Source organism: Hyalella azteca, unplaced genomic scaffold (genome assembly GCF_000764305.2).
Source record: "Hyalella azteca isolate HAZT.00-mixed unplaced genomic scaffold, Hazt_2.0.2 contig151, whole genome shotgun sequence".
NCBI classification, from domain to species: Eukaryota; Metazoa; Arthropoda; class Malacostraca; order Amphipoda; family Hyalellidae; genus Hyalella; species Hyalella azteca.
Window position 1 is genome coordinate 9,361 of NW_025930511.1, and position 22,721 is coordinate 32,081.

The 22,721-nt window shown below is 42.4% G+C and overlaps 1 protein-coding gene across 1 annotated transcript in view; it reads right to left on the reverse strand.

Annotated features, from left to right (window-relative positions):
- Positions 1-254: 254 nt before the first annotated feature.
- The window catches only part of LOC125178733 (zinc finger protein 395-like), a 31,387-nt gene continuing 8,920 nt past the window's right edge, over positions 255-22,721 (reverse strand). The window contains exons 2-4 of the mRNA XM_047883224.1: positions 10,434-10,684; positions 9,389-9,504; positions 255-859 (exon numbers count right to left, since the gene is read on the reverse strand). Coding sequence (XP_047739180.1) covers positions 255-859; positions 9,389-9,504; positions 10,434-10,684 — 972 coding nt within the window. The remainder of the gene's footprint in view (positions 860-9,388; positions 9,505-10,433; positions 10,685-22,721) is intronic.

Below are 22,721 nucleotides of genomic sequence, written 5' to 3' on the forward strand. Positions count from 1 at the left end.
TAAACAATAAATCGCAGCCGATGTTGCTTAAAAGATGGAAAACTCGCCGTGCGACAAAACGTATAACAAAATACATGAATATGTCTTTTGTGTGGAGCAACAGAACACATACCAAGGTACATATTTCGTGGATACTAACTTACCGGGGCGTATGTAGGTAAAAAGATATACATCAAAATACGAATAATTGAACAACGAAACTTGCATCCAAATACGCTAAATATTGAACAACAAAACATACGCATACAAATACGCTAAATACCCCCAACGTTCCAGCAGCTGGCACTAGCCCTGTCCAGATGGCTCCTGCTCTGCCAGGTGGCCCTGCCATGTGGCACTTCCCTAGACTGACTGCCGGCACTCTGACTGTCCAGGTGGCACTTTCCATACTCAGTTGGCACTTCCTCTACCCACCTGTCCAGCAGCCGGCACTCCCTCTGTCTATCAATTGGCCCAGCTGACGCTCCCCCAGCCCAGGTGACACTCCCCCAGCCCAGGTGACACTCCCCCAGCCCAGGTGACACTCCCCCAGCCCAGGTGCCACTCCCCCAGCCCAGGTGCCACTCCCCCAGCCCAGGTGCCACTCCCCCAGCCCAGGTGCCACTCCCCCTACGTTTCCTGGGTGCCGACTCGTCTTCGTGTCCCGACGAGTCGTCGAGTTCGATGCCGTCGTCGGTGGGGGCGGGTGAGGGGTCAGAGAGGGGGGGTGAGGGGGTGGCAGACCTCCCCACATTGTGGTGTGGTGAGAGTGGTGAGTTGTGGTGTGGTGAGTATGGTGAGTTGTGGTGTGGTGCCCAGGACCACACGCCTGACGATGATGTGGACGAAGCGTTGCCAGCCACGTCGTACGTCACCAGAGCTGCGGGGGGGGGGACGTTAACGTTAGTGTGTGCGTCAGTGCAACGATATTATGACGTACACGAGAGCAAAACACGTACATGAGAGCAAAACGCGTTCATGAGAGCAAAACACATGCACGAGAGCAAAACACGTACATGAGAGCAAAACGCGTTCATGAGAGCAAAACACATGCACGAGAGCAAAACACGTACATGAGAGCAAAACGCGTTCATGAGAGCAAAACACATACATGAGAGCAAAACCCGTACAGGAGAGTAAAGCATGTACATGAGAGCATAACACGCACATGCTCTACTGGCACGGAAATTTAGTGAGAACGTTCGGGTGACGGAGCGGCGATATCGCAAACGATCATGCCGCGTACACGGCAGTATCACGCACACGGCAGTATGACGTACACGGCAGTATTGCGTACACAGGCAGTATTGCGTACACGGTAGTATTGCGTACACGACAGTATCACGTACACGGCAGTATTGCGTACACGGCAGTATTGCGTACACGGCAGTATTGCGTACACGGCAGTATTGCGTACACGGCAGTATTGCGTACACGGCAGTATCACGTACACGACAGTATCACGTACACGGCAGACCACCCCGGTAGCGGCGTGGCAGCGTCGGTCTTTGTGCCGGTCTCCGGCGTCGCGGTTACTCATCCCTGCGCTGCTTACTCATGCATACCGCATCCTTCTATTTATAAGTAGTCTGTATACCATCAAGTGACTGATGGTACGATTAGGTGTAAATTATACCAAATATGAATATCCTACCAAGTAGAAGTGTATCCTAGTATATAGAAGTGTATCCTACCAAGTAGAAGTGTATCCTACTAGGTAAAAATGTATCCTACTATGTAGAAAGAGTTTATTTCAACACCGTCCTTACGCATTAGAATTGTCTTGATGCTTGTTTTCCAAACTCATTTCTAATCTATTGCTTATTAATTTCAATAAAAATACTTCAATGCTTTCCATACATACAAGATATATGTGGCATACACTATAGCGTACGCTGCAAAATAAATGCATATCCAGACGCCATATATTCAAGCACGTCACTTGAAGTCACGAGGAGTTTTTACTGCCAACTTACGCACATAAAATCTATACGCACATGTGCATCCTGCTTGCGCAATGCGTATCCTCCGAACCGGCCCGGCCAAACTGTCAAAACTCGTTAAGTTAGCGTAAGTACTTACGCTCTATTTTCTTGTCTATGACTGGTGGACTTTGCTTGAAAGGCCGTCAATGATTGGCTGATGAACTTACGATCTATTAATTTTTTTTATTAAAGTATAGGCCCTGGTGTGTGGACTCTTGCGAACAGTGACTGGCCGAAACAATGTGTCCATATTCCACATTATGATTGGTTAAATCAATACTATTCCTTTTCCAGATACACCAATTTCGGTTTATAAGAATTTAAACTATAATCTAGATTCACAGAAATATTCGCGTGGTTCAAGTCAATTTACGCGAAAGTTCAAGCTATATCCGGACAAACGATGCTTGATTAAATGTGCTATAGTCTCATCCTGCATGCATTACGAAATTCACTGTACAGGTAGGAATACCATTATGACGAAAATGATCATGATGGTCATGAAGGGTCTACGATAAATATTTACTTTTCAGGTAAGAATAACACACAGCAATGAAACGAAGACTGCAACAGATATCATTCGAATCAAAAAATAATTTAGAAGGCTTACTTTGTTCTTCTGTTTAGTTGTTACATACTTTAATTGTAGTTTAATAATCTCATATTTTTAGTTTGATTTCATTCTTCAGCAGTTGCAATATGAATAGCATTAAAAGATTGGTCACATCGAGTTCAGGTTCGTGATTGAGGCGTAAATAAAGACAATCTGACTGAACTTTAGCAGCACTTGAAGGCGTTATATGTGTAACGTCACTCGGTATAACGCTGGCATAAAACGATGAAGGTTTACGAACATGTAGAAACGTTTCTGAACATGGAGAACATGTAGAAACGTGTAGGAACATGGAGTTACATGGAGTAAGCTATGGGAATTTGTACTAAAATGGATTTACATTAATGAAAACCTGGATTAACTTGTAGAAACAAGTAGTATATCGTTTAGTAGCATGGAGTAACATGAAGTAACGTTTCGTAACATGGAGCAACATGTGGGAACGTGGAGTAACATGTAGCAACATGTGGGAACATGGAGTAACATGTGGGAACATGAAGTAACATGGAGCAACATGTGGGAACATGGAGCAACATTTGGGAACATGGAGTAACATGGAGCAACATGGAGTAACATGGAGCAACATGTGAGTTCATCACACTGCAGTGCAGCAGAGGTCATCACAGTCCCCGCGGCTGTGATGTGACGTCACCAGCAGCGCATTCATCTGAATAGATCAGCTGCTGTATGGGCTGTGTATGAGTTGTGTAACTCACCCTCATGAATTATTCATGAATGAGCCGGTACACGTGAACGCATTCAGGAGCCTTGCGAGAACACCGTTACCAGCGTCACGGAAGAGAGGGGTGAGTGGGGGAGTGTGGAGTGGGTGAAAGGGTGGGAAGGTGGCTGAGGGGTGAGTGGGTGAGTGTTAAGTGGGTGAAAGGGTGGGAAGGTGGCTGAGGGGTGAGTGGGGGAGTGTGGAGTGGGTGAGTGAAAGGGAGGAAATTACAACATATTGAAAAATAAAATAACATCTCATAACGCGTCAAACTACTGCATTACAGTTACAGTTATTGTCTGTTATTGCAGCGCCGTTATTGCCTGTTATTCCCTGTTATTGCATGGCCGTTATTGACTGTTTAGTGTTATTGCAGCGCCATTATTAACTGTTATTGCAGCGCCGTTATTGCCTGTTGATTTACGCGTGACGTGGCGGTGGTAACGGAGCGCCGTTACCGCCACACCCCCTCTTCCATACCGGAGGGAGGATGGGAGAGTGGGGGTGAGAAAGGGGAGATGGGAGCACTGAAGGGAGGGAAAGTGTGAAGAAAGAAGGTGATAAAGAGAAGGGGAGAAATGGAATAGGAGAAAAGAGGCAGGCAGTGAACAAGCTATGAGCCCAGGACATTGCCCCGAACTGAGCGGTGGTGTTTGGGGGATCTGGGAGAGTGAGAGGGAGGGGAGAGAGGGAGGGAGGGGTGAGAGGGAGGGGAGAGAGGGAGCAGGGGAAGAAAGAGAAGTAGGGGAGGGGGGGTGTATCGGAGAGGTAATAGAAGGGGAGAGGGAGGAAGCAAGAAAGCTTATCTGTATTTCCAGAAATGAAATTAAAACTAAAGCGAAACATCAAAAATTTTCTCCGAAAAAATTCTCCGTTTTTCTCCAGTAAAAAAACTATGAATTGCCACTACAAGGCAATGAAAAATTCTTAGTATGAAAATTCACGCATGAAAAAACAAGGAATTTCTAGTGAAAATTAATCATTTCCATACAAAAAAAAAACACTAGAAACGTATAGTATTTTCTAGCAAAAAATATAACGTGTTTTCCAGTATAAAACAACACGTCCGCGTCCGCTAGTTCCACTGCACAATTCATACACTAAGAAAAATGAATGAATCACCTTGTCTAAGTTGTGAAACACTTTTTTACCCTCAGAACGAACAATTAGCGGACGTAGCACTGATACATTCTTTTGCCGGGTTAAACTGGGTCAGGATGACCCATACAAGTGCGAAATGTGCATAACTACTTGGATAATGAGCCATTTATTTTACTGGGTGTACTAACATCATAAAACTGACGATCTACGCGCGCTGGAGCGTATCAACCGCTGCCGGTCTACCGGAACGAATCAAATTTCTACCTTTTCTACTCGGCCCAGGTAGAAAAAATGTCGCCTACCGGTAGACATTTGTCACTGTGACATGACATTAATTTAACGGTGAAGCTTATTGGTATCAATAGTAGACAAAAGTTATTAATAGTCGCCTATTGTTAGGTTAAATAATAAACAAGAATATTTTAAATGCGAGGATAAAAAATTTATGAAATCCTATTAAATAATTGCTGGTTTATAAAGAAATGCGACGACATCCAAATTGTAAAAAATTACGATTTATCTTATAGAATCCAATAACAAAAATGATGCACATGAACTGAAAAATATTTATTAAGCTCTGGCCAACGATACCACGCCTATAAATTCTGTTCAATATTTAATCCCGTACAGTAGTAAAAATACGGCTAATCGTTGGCCACCCAAAACGCGCTCATAAGTCGAGGATAGAGAGCAGCAACAGCTGTTGAGTCAAGCAGCTGTTGAGTCAAGCAGCTGTTTGTGGCAGCATTATTAACGTCATGCAACTCTATACGTACATCTGCTGCAGACCTGCCACGTATCAGGCTACAGCCGTGTCAACGAACTGTCAGCTGCAGCTGTCAGCTGCAACTGTCAGCTGCAACTGTCAGCTGCATGTACAACTGTCAACGAACTGTCAGCTGCAACTGCAACTGTCAGCCACAACTGCAACTGTCAGCTGCAACTGCAACTGTCAGCCACAACTGCAACTCTCAGCTGCAACTGCAACTGTCAGCTCCAACTGCTACCTTCAGCTGCAACTGTCAGCTGCAACTGCAACTGTCGGATGCAACTACAACTGTGACCTTCAGCTGCAATTAGAACTGTAAGCTACAGCTGAGAATGTCAGCTGCCATGAAACAGCACATCAGATGCTGCAGCTGATGTCAAAGCAAGAATGAACATTTGTGTACAAAGTAGTATGAGTCGTCTGTTATAACCTTATCTCGCTTAAAGCTACAGCTGAACGCTTACATCTTTTTTTTGTTGCACAAGCACAAGTCTGTACAAGTGCAGCTTAATCGGTGCACAATCAGGTGTACACTTGTACAGTGTTTGTAAACTTTATTTGTACATTGTACAGAGAGTAATTAAATTTCGTCTTATCTTTTTAGGCAAACAAGATGAAATTGAAAAAATCTTGAAGCTAAAATTATAATAAAGATTTTTTTTCAGCACGGTACTACTGTACGATGCAATTTAAGTTGTAAAACTTCATTGTACATGTAGCACATCAGGAGCGTGCAAATTAAATGATTTTTCCTATTAATAAAGGTTAAGATATCTGGATAACAAGGAGATAATGCTAAATTTTATCAACTTCTATTATTATTAATTGTGAGACAAATTATACATAAAGAAAAATGATATGGATATAAAGAAATTCATCACGGAGCAGCACCGATTGGAATCCCTTGGTAACCGATGCAAAAAAAATAATGAAAATTGTGATGGCTGAAGCACTATAGAAACTTTTTCTATATTTATTCATTTTATTCATTTTATCACCTTATATTATTATTTTGAGACAAGTTATACATAAATGCAAAAAACAATAATAAAACAGTCATTGATAAAGCACTATAGAAACTTAGAGACTAAATTTGAAAGCTCACTGATCAGCTATCAGAGCAGCTGATAGCAACGGCTTATCAGGTATATATCAGATACTCAGTAAATTGTTGCAAATTATTGAACAATCGTGCAGCAATTGTTGTTGTTGTTGTTGACGCTTGAATTGTTTTACTTTACGCGTAGATGTTGTTATCAAAATGTGGTGCTGATATCATGTGATGTGTGATTGGCAAGTGAGGTGTGATTGGCATGTGATATGTGATTGGCGAATGAGGTGTGATTGGCATGTGAGGTGTGATTGGCATGTGATGTGTGATTGGCGAATGAGGTGTGATTTCGATGTGATGTGTGATTGGCAGATGAGGTGTGATTGGCATGTGATATGTGATTGGCAAGTGAGGTGTGGTTTCGATGTGATGTGTGATTGGCAGATGAGGTGTGATTGGCATGTGATATGTGATTGGCAAATGAGGTGTGATTGGCATGTGATGTGTGATTGGCATGTGATGTGTGATTGGCATGTGATGTGTGATTGGCAAATGAGGTTTGATAACCCGGTGATGTTATGATAAGGACATTCCGAGGAAATAACTTTACGTCTTGACTTCCCATCATTTTGCCCTTAAATAAATATGAAGAAACACGGCCTATATCCTAGTTCCTGTATATTCCTGTGGTCCCTAAACTTTTCCAAGTGGTACCTAATCGAGTACCACTTGGAGGTCGGGTACAGTCGCCACGAACCAACATGCCCTTCATATAGTCAAGTTACAAACGCTTACTTTTTTCCCCTATAGAAATATAGTTTTATCCTAAACTCAGTATTAAAAAATCAGGACAAATGAAGGCGCATTCCTCGAGGCTGCAGAAACTGAATCTCAGCGAATGCAGAAATATAAATATTTGGCATGAATAAGACGCATTAATTTTTCTTACTATGCTATATCAAGTGGAATAAGTAAATGCACCACTTGAATTATTCGCATTAAAAATTAAATAAAAATAGTGGACTGGACTGTTCCAGCGCACCACTATAGTGGTGCGTGTAACACAACACGAGAACCACTGATCTATCCTTGAGCATGAGAACCACTTATCTATCCTTAAACATGAGAACTACTTATCTGTCCTTCGGCATGAGAACCACTTATCTGTCCTTCAGCATGATAACCACTAATCTCTCCGTCAGCATGAGAACCACTAATCTCTCCGTCAGCATGAGAACCACTTATCTATCCTTCAGCATGATAACCACTTATCTGTCCTTCAGCATGATAACCACTTATCTGTCCTTCGGCATGAGAACCACTAATCTCTCCATCAGCATGAGAACCACTTATCTCTCCATCAGCATGAGAACCACTTATCTCTCCTTCAGCATGAGAACCACTTATCTATCCTTAAACATGAGAACCACTAATCTCTCCATCAGCATGAGAACCACTTATCTCTCCATCAGCATGAGAACCACTTATCTCTCCTTCAGCATGAGAACCACTTATCTATCCTTAAACATGAGAACCACTAATCTCTCCATCAGCATGAGAACCAATGATTTATTCTCGCTGCTGGAATTTATGACAAGTATTTCAGGCATTTCCTAGCATCGGCGTCATCACAATCTCAGCAGCTGCAGGCAAGTGTGATGAACCCTGCAGCTGCAGGCAAGTGTGATGAACCCTGCAGCTGCAGGCAAGTGTGATGAACCTTGCAGCTGCAGGCATAAATATAACTACCTTGAAAACATTCAAGTGCAACTGCGCACCAAAACAGTGCGTCAGCATGCCACGCAATTTCTTGGTCGTTAAGGGAAAATTAAGATTTTTAGCGCATTTTCTCATTTATGGAAAAAATGCACTATTGTGCTCGCCATGTCCGTCTGTCTGTCTGTCTGTCCATCTGTCCGTCCGGGACCTCAAGTTTTCGTCGACGAGAAAATGCGCTCTCTGTCACTCACTGCAGTGAGTACTGAGTTATATTTTTTTAATTACAAAGAGCGAGCGCAAGGATCAAATAGGGTATAGAGAAAGAGAAGAAGCAAAGCGGAATGAGATGAGGGATGGTACAAATCGCCTAAAATTGATGATAAAAAGACTGTAATATAAAATGTAAGGCTTAATTGGAGTGGACTAGGTTAGGTATGATAAGGTTACGACTGGTTATGCTGGTTTAGGATAGGATAGGCCAGCTTAAGCTGGGAAAGGTTTAGTAGGAAGGTAGGATAGACTAGGATGGGTTTACTTCAATTAAGTTATACTCGGTTTTGTTGGGCTTGGGCTGGGATAGGATAGTCTAGGCAAGGTTAAGTTAGTCATGGTTAGGTTAAGCTAGATTAGGCTATGCTAGGTTAGATTTGTTTAGGTTAGGCAATCTTAGGTTAGGGTATGCTAGGCTATGTTAGGCAAGGTTAGGTTTGGATAGGCTAGGTTAGGCATGGTTTGGCTAGGCAAGGTTAAGCTAAGCAAGGTTAGGCAAGGTAATGTTAGGTTAGGATAGGCCATAAGTGTGGTTCAGTTAGGTTTGTAATGGCCAGGCTTGGAACAGTTCGCAGCTCAGGACAAAACGAGCGCCTGAGTCATGGCAGGGATGCCAGGTGACCTTGTACTGTGTACGCAAGGTCAACGACCCTTCACGCTGATAACGAGATTTGCGATATGCTGATAACGACGCACTGCATCGCTGTCGGTGCAGTGCACCTGCTGACGTCATCATGGCAGCTCGTTATGCACTGCGTCATATGACGCATGACGTCACTGCGTCAGCGGTGATGACGTCACCACCATAAAATTCATCACATACGCGATGTTAAATTGCTTTGCAGCATAACATTTACATAAATATGAATTATTGAAGTGTGATGCCGATGAGCCGCAATCACAACACTCATACCAAGACAGCGAAGGTATAACAAATGTTAATAATGTTGTGTTTTGGAACACGTAAACACATTCAACATGATGCCCCAGACCAACACGCAAATAAAGTAATAATTTAAACCACAGTTCTGAAATAATAATATGCATGATTTACTTTATCACAATTAACAAATAATGAAATAACTAACCCTCGCTGAGTAAGTAATAACATAACACATTGTATAACTAATAATATCCATGTTTTACTTAATCATAATAAATAAATATTGTATTTACTCACCCTCGCTGAGTAAGGCAGAGCGCGGGGAGCAGGAGAGCTTCATGAGTACGAGAGCCGCGGCGCACTCATCCATCGTGTCCTCCTCACCACAGCGCGAACTGCGGCGCTTGCGGGACCTGTGGTGTGTGGGTCATGAGTGAGTCACATGTGAGGAAAAAGAGAGGAAAAAGAGAGGAAAAAGAGAGGAAAAAGAGAGGAAAAAGTGAGTAAAAAGAGAGGAAAAAGTGAATAAAATGCGAGTAAAAAGTGAGTCAAACATGAGTAAAAAGTGGGTAAAAAGTGAGAAAAACGTGAATAAAAAGTGAGTAAAAGGTGAGTAAAATGTGAGACAAGCGTGTGAAAAAAGTGAGTCAGACGTAAGTCAGACGTGGGTCAGACGTAAGTCAGACGTGAGTCAAACGTGAGTCAGACGTGAGTCAGACGTGAGTCAGACGTGAGTCAGGAATCACCGTGAGTCAGACGTGAGTCAGGAATCACACGTGAGTCAGACGTGAGTCAGACGTGAGTCAGACGTGAGTCAGACGTGAGTCAGACGTACGTGAGTCTAACGAGTTACAGCGTCACAGAGACGCGCGTCATCACTGAACATCTTGTTTTGAACGCAGTCTCGTGTAAATGTAAATACAAATCATCAATATGGTTGCTAAAACTTCCATGCCATTCCTACCCGCAGTTAAGCAAGAATTCCTACTCGACATAATCCACGCTATTGTTCTATGCCGGTAGAAATGTACAATTAATACCATTCCTAATGATATTCGTACCGAAAGTCATGGTTACATCGTCTTTTTAATTCTCTTCTCTCATGACTGAACAATTATCTCTGCATAACTATGCATACTATCCATATACATGAGTTATGTGTATAAATTATATTCCTCTATATCACCCATTACCTATTCGCTAAATTATTTTCATTTGTATATTTATAAAAATATTATCAAGTAATATTCTATCCCTAAAAACCAGACAGCGCAATTCCTACGAGAATTTAAATCAATCACAACTCTACAATGCTATTCCTACGAGCACGACAACAACCCACCCCATGGGGATAGGGGACGACCCTGGCACGTCAATGTTGGACGACGTGCCGACGTTGGCGGGCTGGTGGCCCGTCGCGGGCGACGATCGGCCCGAGGACGGGCCACCCGGCGGACGTTTTCTGTCCGTCGCGACGTCCGCGAGCTTCGCGAAGTCCGTGTCGCTGTCCGCGAGACGGGCCGACTTGCGGGACTCGAGGAGGCGGACCTCCTCCAGCCTCTTGTGCACCTCCTCGGGGGGACTGGGGGGCGTCTGGGGGGGATGGGGGGGCAGTTGTGATTATTGTTATATGTGTAGTCGAAGAAAAACATGTTTGGTACAGTATAATTGTGCTTATTGTTATATGTGTAGGCAAAGAACAGTATTGACTGTAAAGTAGAATTGGGCTTATTGTTATACGAGTAGTCAAATAATAGTATTGTATAGATATAGTGGTAGTATAATTGTGATTATTGTTATATGTATAGTTGAAGAACAGCATTGTATAGTATAACTGTGATTATTGTTATATGTGTAGTCAAAGAACAGTATTATATAGTATAATTGTGAACATTGTTATACATATAGGTACTCGTTTAACAACAATTGAAAAGCATCCATCGCCTGAGTTGTGGCAAAATTTTACCGTATTTGAAGCATGTCCAAGTGCGGTGTTGTAGTTTAGTTCTGCGACCCGCGACTTGCGACTCTACACATCTACTGATCTACCCTCTGCCTGCCCCATACTGCCTAAATCTACCCTCAGCACCAGGTGACCTACATTCCACCTCTCTACCCTCTACACCAAGCGACCCACAATCTACCTCTCTACCCTCTACAGTCTACACCCAGCGTACTATATTCTACCTCTCTACCCTCTACACCAAGCGACCCACAATCTACCTCTCTACCCTCTACACCAAGCGACCTACATTCTACCGCTCTACCCTCGCTCTGCATCGATCCTGCAGCGCGTAAACGGTCTCCTCGCACGCAGCCTTCTGCATACACTAGCATACATTCTCATGCATTGCATGCATACGCGTGTATTGCCATACATTCTCATGCATTGCATGCATACGCGTGTATATTGCCATACATTCTCATGCATTGCATGCATACGCGTGTATATTGCCATACATTCATTCTCGTGCATTGCATGCATACGCGTGTATATTAACATACATTCTCATGCATTGCATGCATACGCGTGTATATTGCCATACATTCATTCTCGTGCATTGCATACATTCTTAAAAAAAGGGCACAGAAAACACCAGGTAAATTCCCAATTGTTTCATCGAAAATTTTTTCGGAAACAAATTACTTATCAGTTCAGAACTTGATGAATAGCAGCTAGAATTATCATCAAAAGTTACAAATTTTCACGGAAGAGACAACTTATGTAAGAGTTTTTCTGTTAATTGTAATAAATTATATTAATTGAACTTAATCACAACTTAGCTCAATGGCTACCAAATAAGTTTAACACTAAAATTCTAGCCCAATGTTTGATTTAAGATATTATGAACAAATACAGACGTGGAGCCAAATATCATCAAAAAAAATTTGTCGAGAGTAAAGTTCATTACAATTTACCGGCCAAATAGCTATTGACGATACGTAATTTACAAATCATGGATTAAAGCACATATCGCAAATAGATTAAATTCTGCACGAAACTGATAGCTGAGAGTCGTGTTGCTGCTAATGAGGTAAGGGTATGGAAATGGATGAGACCGGTAATGGCTTTTGAGGTAAGGGTATGGTAATGGATGAAACCGGTAATGGCTAATGAGGTAAGGGTATGGTAATGGATGAAACCGGTAATGGCTAATGAGGTAAGGGTATGGTAATGGGTGAGACCGGTAATGGCTAATGAGGTAAGGGTATGGTAATGGGTGAGACCGGTAATGGCTAATGGTGGTCAGGAGTTAGCATCTCTCACTGTCGCGCGTCGTCCCAACATTAATGGCCGCCAATAGTGTCTTTTCCTCATTAAAACAGCCATGCTACTCGCATTAACCGGACACCCATTAACCGGTCGTCCATTGACATTACATAGATAACGCTCCCTCCCCTTACTCCCCTCCCCCTTCCTCCCTCTCCTTCTTGTCTCAAATCGCTACCACACATCACTTCCTTATTCACTCTCCACTCCAATAATGTTTTCCACTCCTTTTCTAGCAGCCGCCACCCCACTCCTCCACCCCTCTCTTAACCCCCTTTTTAAAGCCCCCTTTCTACCTCATCAGTATTTCCCTCCATATATTCCCCGTTTCATACACTCCACCACTTCCTGAAACCCCCTCCTTTCCTCTTCCCCGTGACCTTTCCAGCATTGATTTCCTTCAACTTCTTCATTTTTCTTCCCCTACACCTTGGCATTATTTCCTTCAAACCCCTCCCATTCGCCTCCCCACCCCTCCATACTAGAAGATCCCTACCCCCTTCCTCAGCGGCAGTTCGGTGCTCCCGACGACGCTTTCTAGCGGCGAGGAGGAGGGCGACGTGGCACCTGTTGTGTACACGCCGCACCTGCTGTACCGAATAACGGTCTTCTAGCACCCCCGCCCCCTGCCTGAGTACACCCCCCACCAGCCTGCTGTACTGCCTCCCCCACAGCCCCTTCGGAAGCATACTACGCAGCCTCAGCCTCCGCGCATCCCCCTGCCAGCGCCCAGCGCGTTGCGCTGCCTCCCCCGCACCCCCCGCCACCGTGCTGCGCTGCCTCCCCTGCACCCCCACCAGCGTGCTGCGCTGCCTCCTCTTCTCTTCGACGGAGTCCTGCGTACTCCCTCTCCGCCACCACCATCGCTACTACGCACCACTTCCATACTAAACTACTTCCTTTCAGGACGTCTCATGAACCTGTACCTTTTATCTCGTCCTTATTCTCAAGTGCAATATTTAACCGTAAGTCAGACATTTAATTTAACGCACTAAATGTATGTTGTATAAATAATGCTCGATAGAAAACACTTTCTTAGATGCCTGGTGCCTCTAGCATAAATAGCAGTCCACCTGTTTTGTTCGCTAAGTTTGGTGGCGTTAAACCCACAATTTATTACGCATAGGAAGAATAGAAACACGCACGGAATGAGCGTTTCTGCCTCAACCGGAGGGAAGGTTGACAGAAGAAAGTCTACGCGAGTGAAAGTAGCCCCGGATGTCCAGTCGGTGAAAGTGTGCCAGCTCTTCTCATGGTACACAACGGCACTTGTAGGTACCAATACTAGCTAGGTAATACTAGGTACCCATGCTACCTAGGTAATACTAGGTACCGATACTAGCTAGGTAATACTAGGTACCAATACTAGCTAGGCAATACTAGGTACCAATACTAGCTAGGCAATACTAGGTACCAATACGAGCTAGGTAATACTAGGTACCAATACGAGCTAGGTAATGCTTGGTACTAATAGCAGATAGGTAATACTAGGTACCTACCAATACTAGCTAGGTAATACTAGGTACCAATACTAGCTAGGTAATATTAGGTACCAATACTAGCTAGGTAATATTAGGTACCAATCCTAGCTAGGTAATACTAGGTACCGATACTAGCTAGGCAATACTAGGCACCCATGCTACCTAGGTAATACTAGGTACCGATACTAGCTAGGTAATACTAGGCACCCATGCTACCTAGGTAATACTAGGTACCAATACTAGCTAGGTAATACTAGGCACCCATGCTACCTAGGTAATACTAGGTACCGATACTAGCTAGGTAATACTAGGCACCCATGCTACCTAGGTAATACTAGGTACCAATACTAGCTAGGTAATACTAGGTACCCATGCTACCTAGGTAATACTAGGTACCGATACTAGCTAGGTAATACTAGGTACCGACACTAGCTAGGTAATACTAGGTACCAATACTAGATAGGTAATACTAGGTACCAATACTAGCTAGGTAATACTAGGTACCAATACTAGCTAGGCAATACTAGGTAACAATACTAGCTAGGTAATACTAGGTACCCATGCTAGGTAATACTAGGTACCAATACGAGCTAGGTAATGCTTGGTACTAATAGTAGATAGGTAATACTAGGTGCCAATACTAGCTAGGTAATACTAGGTACCAATACTAGCTAGGTAATACTAGGTGCCAATACTAGCTAGGTAATACTAGGTACCAATACCAATTAGGTAATACTAGGTACCAACACTAACTAGGTAATAATAGGTACCAATACTACTAACTTTCTAACTAGGTAATACTAGTGCAGCCAACCAATACTAGACAAAGGGAACAGAGCATGCGCTGCGATTGATAAGAAGTACGACAAACGATACTAGAAAAAAAGCAAACGACACTCGTACGATGAAATAAAATATCTGTAAAGAATACGATATTTTTCCAGCATTGACGATACGTGAAATCATGTGATAACAAATTTGGCGATACGGTAACAAGCATGACTATGACAAGTATGGTGGTGATGATTGTGGTGGTGGTGGTGGTGGTGGTTTCCATGATTGACGGCAAGGGCAGCGGGGTTGGCGGCGTAGGTGGCGGAGGTCAATCTAGGTGGCGGTTTCTTAAAGCTGTGTTGACGGGAGACGTAGTCCCCAACCCTCCCTCTCCTTGACCCCCCCCCTCCTTCCCTAACCAGATTGTTCCGCATACATTCCATCCCCATGTTCCCCCCCCCTCCCATACCCCCGTCAAGGAAATATGGAACCTGTTGAAAATCAGCGAGTCGGTTGCATAAAAAGTAAGAATGATTATCGAGGCGAATAAGGAAAAGCCAGCTTAAAAAGGAAGTAAAAATCGGAAAAGGAAATCAGTAAGCGCAAAATATACGAAAAATTTTATTCATGAAATTAATCAGCTTGATGTTTGGAAATGAAGTTTCAAGGAGGAGTTTCGTAAAGAAATTCTTAAAAAGTTTGATAAAGAAATTTGGAACAAATTTTGCAGGAAAGATTCAAGAAGAGGTTTGAGAAAAAGCTGGAAATTCGAAGAAGTGAAAAGAGAAAGAAAGTTTCAAATAAAAATTCGAAGGAATCGTTGGCGCATTGTTGGGGGAAAAAATGCGCAAATTTTTGAATAGTTTGAAGCAATGTTTGCTGGAAGAGTTTGCCTATCAATTTCTTGTTGACTGTTCCGTTGAAGACTAGATAATTATGCTAATTTAACACCAACCGTGCCGAATAACCCATCTACAGGTTAAAAAAATTAGCACTATTCGAGCAATAATTAATAGGGTATGACTTTTGTCAAGTTCTTATTCAGTGCAGTTGATAAATTCGAGTCGGACAGAGGTCAGAATCTGCGGTAATAAGCAAACAATAATCGAACAATATACGGCCATCAAATTATACGAGAATCATTCAACGAGGTCAGCGTGCATGCGTGCAACGTACCATCATCGTCAGACGCACGAAACTCATGAAGAAATAAATTATTTCTGCGTGAAACTGACGATTACGACCACAATAATCGGACGGCCTATGACAAAAGCAATTAAGTATACGGTACCCGTGGGCAGCATCGCCGGGCCGCGGATGTAAAGAAAGAGTTTAAATGGCCGCGCAAGAAGGACACGGTATACAGAGGACTCCTTGAACTCGGCCTAGCTGTGCTCCCCTTACCTAAAACTCAAGCACTGCTCGTAAATTCAAGCTTTTGTTGTATCCATTAGAGTTTAGGCAATGCAGGGGATAATGACCAGCGTCTCTCACTATTGCAGCACGCATTACATTTGTAAAATCGTTACATTTCCAACACAAAACCATTGCTTGTTGCCATAGCAGTTCGCGCGCAAAACTCGCTCCTCCCCGCCCTTCGATGACGTCACATCATAACACTGTCAATGCCATACACCGCCATACAATCTAATTCTAGTAGCTCTTTTGTGGAACGTGAGTTTATTATTAACAGCCGATTGGGTATAAAATTAGATTTCTCATATTAAATTTGAATTTTTGGTAAAGTTAAAGGTGAAAAACCACCTGATTTAACAAAATGGAGTCAGCAGTTTTAAAATTTGAATTCATAGTTTCGGTCCCTACTCAGCCGTCTTCCGCGAAGCTAATTAATGATGTGCGTAGCTCAAGACTTTTACCCAGAAAAATATGGGGCAACACCTTCTTGCCAAGACTGGAATGCAATCAGGTCTATTTCTACTCAATCCAGGTGTGTTTATGCTTAATCCAAGGTCGTGAGTACACCAAGAAATTCTGAAACTAGATAACACCAGCTCCAATTGTTGCGCACTTGGCAAAGGCCTGCAAGTAGCCCAGCATATATGCCACATGAGGACAAATGTGCCACATCTCGCTTACTGTGCCAAGTCTCGTGAATTGCGAGGCGCATGTGCCAAATCTCATCAAAACAAAGAACCTGCGCACCAGCATACTGCGCAAGTGCCGGTAGTTGGCCAGCAATATATGACACTTTCAATACGACGTAGCTGCAGATTTCGCGCAACTGTCGACACTTTCTGGCGAAAGAAAATTATGAAACGGTTTGTTATTTATACAGCTTCAAGTATGCAAGACGGTTTACGGGAAATTTTACGTAAATTTTGAGGAATTCCAACATATATGTGTGTAGGCCAGGCAGGGCGGTGACGCGTTGAGACACCGGTTGCAAGTTGCTGCAGCGACCCACTCAACAAAGGCTTCCTTGATCTCATAGTCCAACAACTACTAGAATCGCAAAAAATCAGTAAAATGTGTATCGTTATTATTAATACAAAATTATTTACGTAATCTTTATTATGCAAGAAATTTGCATAAATTTTCCGAGGTCACATAGCGTCATCCCGGAGTATAAAAAAGGGTGAGCGGGAGGCAGTTCGGGTAGGGTCGACGCTGCAGCCTGCCTCTCTACTTCCACTCTAGTTTACATGACTTTTATTTCTTTCTTTAAATGCTCTCAAATCCCGTTTCAATATCTTAGTCACTGTTTCATTTTTTTTTTGCCTTAGGTGTTCATGGAAACTATTGGATTCAGATTTATTTCTCGACATCAACATTTTCAGCGCGAGATATTTATTGCACTCAAGATAAATTCACTTACTTGCACGATGTTGCGTGCCATTTAGTGAAGTGTTAGTGGCGGCAATTGAAGAAGTCACCAAATCAGGTGGCTCCTATATAAACTATAATAATAATATAATTTATAAACTATAATATATAAACTATAACTATACATTATAAACTATATTGACGATTTGAATTAGGATGTCACTGGTATTGAAGGCAGCAGCAGGTCGCACTACAATAATCAAACGCCCTTCATTTATGCAGAATATAATTAAGAGTCAAACGCAGTTGCAGTTTATTATATACTAAAATAATGTAGAAATGTTTTAGTTCATTTTTTACATGTGATATGTTAGAATATGTTGATTTTTTACATAGCTATTTATCTTTATACTCGTGGGATGGCGCTATTACGAACAATATTTCTATTAACAAAAAGTTTAATATCTTACGGGAATATTCAGTCAAGCTAGAAAGTTATTGTTATTATTCTCCAGCCTTTTTTTCTGTGCTAATCAAGTTTACCTGCACTCACATGTCTTCTCACATGCCACCCTCTTACAATCTTATTAAATATCTTTTCTCATATTCTCCTCACATATTACCTCACAAGGTTATCCCCGGACATGAGGCCGAGCAATTATGCTCAGTGAAGCACATTCACTGAGTGAATGTGCACATGTGCACAAACAGTGTATGTGCAGTGAAAATATTTTTTGCAGTGAAAATGTGCAGTGAAGCACATTCATGTGCACAAACTTCGTCCTTCATCCACTAAACTGCTAGAGCAACCACTTCGTATAGGAAGTACTCAACAAAATCCTACTGAACAAAAATATTTCTGCTAAAGTCCTTATGGAAGTTCAAGGTACGCCAGCAATGGAATACAAATAAAGAATTAAATAGAAACAAATAGAAATTTTCCATAACCTTGTTGACAAATAACACTTCATTATGTACGCACAAACTCGTACAAAAGCTAATAACGAAATAAAGCGTAACTCGTTAACAAAACCAATAGCTAAATAAAGCGTACACAGGCGTACGGAGTCAACGAAATATAAACAAGAAGAAAGACAGATTTTGTACAGTGCAATTGTGCCGTTGCAGGCTAGCTTATAAGTAGCTGGCTAGCTTATAAGTAGTACGCATGAGTAAAGTAATCCTCGTTGTGAATAATTCACCCACCCACGACTGGGTACAATGCAGCTACTCTGAATAGAAGGCAACGACCAACAATGATCCACATTAGTGAAGAAGAGGATTACTATCAGTGAATTAGGCTACAAGATAACGTGATCTGGTACCTCGGGTGCTGGTAAACCAGGCCACTAGAGTGGTAGCAATTAAGTAGTCCAGCACCAGAAGCAATATACCAGCACCATACCATAATACCTTGCGCAATACCATAATACCATATGTAGTACCATAATACCATATGTATAACTCCAAATAGGAATTAGATATAATCAACAAGGCTACTCAAACTAGACGCTCAATATAATTTGCAATTCCAGTTCAATCAACTATGAGCTCAACATTATTTATAAACCGAGCACAAACAAGAACTCAACATAATCAACAAGGACAGCTCGCCATCATCAACGTGTGGCATCATCAATTCCCTCTGCATCAGCAATGTGTGGTAAATTACATCGAAATAATATTTATTAATTTTTAAGGAGAAGGCGGGGGGAAGGGTGAGTGAAGGAAATAATTCGGTGAACATCATAGATAACAACATTGGCGTGAATACTGCTAAAAGTACTGAAAAATATAACATTTTGTAACCATGTTCAAAAGAATAAACCACTGCCCAACAAGAACGAAGGAAAAGTGACAAACAAACGATGATGTTGACAACATTTGTGTGGGAGAAACATGATTTTCATGAACGTTGAACTTATTAAGATGATAACAGAGTTTATGAAGCAGAAGGACTACAGAGCGGCGGAGTTCGTGGGGTGCAGGCTGGGGTTTACGACCGCTGGTCCAACAGATGCCGACGAGGCTCTTGCTCTTTGATCCCAATAATCTTGGCCGCGGTATCGGTGGCCACTGCTACTGATAATCTTAGCCGCGGTATCGGTGGCCGCTGATCCCAATAATCTTAGCCGCGGTATCGGTGGCCGCTGCTCCTTATGATCTTAGCCGCGGTATCGGTGGCCGCTGATCCTGATAATCTTAGCCGCGGTATCGGTGACCGCCGCTCCTGATACTCTTAGCCGCGGTATCGGTGGCCACTGATCCTGATAATCTTAGCCGCGGTATCGGTGGCCACTGATCATGATAATCTTAGCCGCGGTATCGGTGGCCACTGATCCTGATAATCTTAGCCGCGGTATCGGTGGCTCTTTGATCCCAATACTCTTGGCCGCGGTATCGGTGGCCACTGATCCTGATAATCTTAGCCGCGGTATCGGTGGCCGCTGCTCCTGACAATCTTAACCGCGGTATCGGTGGCCGCTACTACTGATAATCTTAGCCGCGGTATCGGTGGCCGCTGATGTACATGATCGGCAGTAAATGGATGTTCAAATAATTCTGTTTTTTTAGACTACTACATTAAACGGTAATAAATGAATACTCAAATAGATAACCCCGTATTATGAAATAAGCATTGATAACTCTGCTTTTTCATTGACTTTAGACAATAAACTAACGATTGTTGAAGCTAAGAATAAAAGTTTTGAGAACTCTCGTTCAATTAATCCTTACGTTACATCTAACAGAAAAACACAGCTCAACGCCCAAAGAAAACAACAAACCGCTACGGTGACGCCGAACAGCAACAACACAACAGGATACGGCCGTGCAACAGGAGCAGCAGCGAGCTCTGATGAACCTCAGTGAATAGCTCAATTTTTCAGGACACATGGAGGTGGAATTTCTGTATAAACATAGTAGTCGTACAGCGATAACATGCATGATAAGTGATCAATATCGTACCAGAGTTATCATATGTATCCGTCATGCTGATATCGCATTGCTGTGATATCAGTCATGCTTACAAAACAGCAGCTGTAGGCGATAACAAAACAACAGCTGTAGGTGATAACAAAAAACCAGCTGTAGGTGATAACAAAATAAGAGCTGTAGGCGCTAACAAAACAACAGCTGTAGGCGCTAACAACACAACAGCTGTAGGCGCTAACAACACAACAGCTGTAGGCGCTAACAAAACAACGGTTGTAGGCTCTAACAACACAACAGCTGTAGGCTCTAACAACACAACAGCTGTAGGCTCTAACAACACAACAGCTGTAGGCGCTAACAACACAACAGTTGTAGGCGCTAACAAAACAACGGTTGTAGGCTCTAACAACACAACAGCTGTAGGCTCTAACAACACAACAGCTGTAGGCTCTAATAACACAACAGCTGTAGGCGTTAACAACACAACAGTTGTAGGCGCTAACAAAACAACGGTTGTAGGCTCTAACAACACAACAGCTGTAGGCGCTAACAAAACAACGGTTGTAGGCGCTAACAAAACAACGGTTGTAGGCGCTAACAAAACAACAGCTGTAGGTGATAACAAAATAAGAGCTGTACCAGGCGCTAACAACACAACTGTATGCGCTACCAAAACAACAGCTGTAGGTGATAACAAAATAAGAGCTGTAGGTGCTAACAAAACAACAGCTGTAGGCGCTAACAAATTAACAGCTGTAGGCGCAAACAAAACAACAGCTGTAGATGCAAACAAAACAACAGCTGTAGGCGCTACCAAACAACAGCTGTAGGTGATAACAAAATAAGAGCTGTAGGCGCTAACAACACAACAACTGTAAGCGCTACCAAAACAACAGCTGTAAGTGATAACAAAAGAAGAGCTGTAGGTGCTAACAACACAACAACTGTGCACTAAACAAACTGATTAATGTTTTACTCAGGCGACGATATCGACGATGAGCTTCAGTGAGACAGATTGCGAACAACGCTGTGATTCTTCTACTATTTATCGTAGTATTGCGAAAATATATATTTTAACTTTCTATATATTTTATTTTACAATAAGTTTTTTTATAAATTTAGTTTTACTAGCAACTTAATGTAATCGTAATTAATAGCATGAAACGGCAGGCTCGTGTGTTAATGAACTCAAATTGAGCCTCATGAAGTCTCATGACTGAACACAACGAAAAATTAATGGGTAATCTTGTCCAAGTAATGACACGCTTTCTCACCCACAGCACGAGCAGCGCACAGATACGCCTTTGACCAAACTAGGTCACGATGACTCACATAAGGGCAAAAATTAGATCAGTACTAACTGCAGTGAATGACAGAGCGCGTATTTTCCAGTCCGTCCGACCGCAAAGTCACGGACGGACGGACATGACGAGCACAATACCCCTTTTTTCCATAAGTGAGAAAATGCGCTAAAAAGTGCATCGTCATTTGGACAAATTCTCATTTCTCTGCGTGTGAGGTTACATAAGAAAGGCTTGTAGCCTCCCCCCCAAAAGGTCATCCAGTTCCACGTATTACAGCGGGGCGGCTACACAAGGTCTATTCCATAGCAACACAGCCACACTCAAAAAAAATGAGAAGACTTTGTCCAATAAAAGATGCACATTTTACTACTATCTGGGTCATCATGACCCGTTTTGGCCCAACAAAATGACGTATCAGTGTTACGTGTCACTATTTCTCAAGCGTATCTCCTAATTTCCAGTCACTCATTTATTCAGAGGAATTGAAAGTTAAGTATTTAAAATATGGTTACTATTTATATTGAATTATACGGTGTATCCAAGTGAGCTAATTCTTGCAAAGTTTTTTGATATTTTATTCCTCATCTCTTACTTCCTGAGCAATAAAAAAATTGAACAACAATTATTGATGAATTCAGAATTTTAGATGATTAAAGATTCAAGGGTGTCATTGTAGCAGCGATTAATAAATAGACGACGTCGAATAGGAGCGCGCGTATCTACCGGAAGTGAGACGTCCGACTTACGCCATGCTTGCTTCCGGTCAACATGGCGCAATCCAGTTCCTGATACGCATTCGTTGTCAGCACGACCTCATATCGTCAGCCTTGAGGCTACCGTGAACGTCAGCACGACCTCATATCATCAGACTTGAGGCTACCGTGAACGTCAGCACGACCTCATATCATCAGACTCTAGACTGCCAAATAAAGCTCCCATATATATATAATAGTTAATAACTAATAACTGTAATGACCGTGATCGTCACCTGCAGGCGTTATAATTACGAATAATAACATACACGACTGAAAATATACACGAATAGAAACATAGAAAATAAAAACATAAACGAATAAAACACA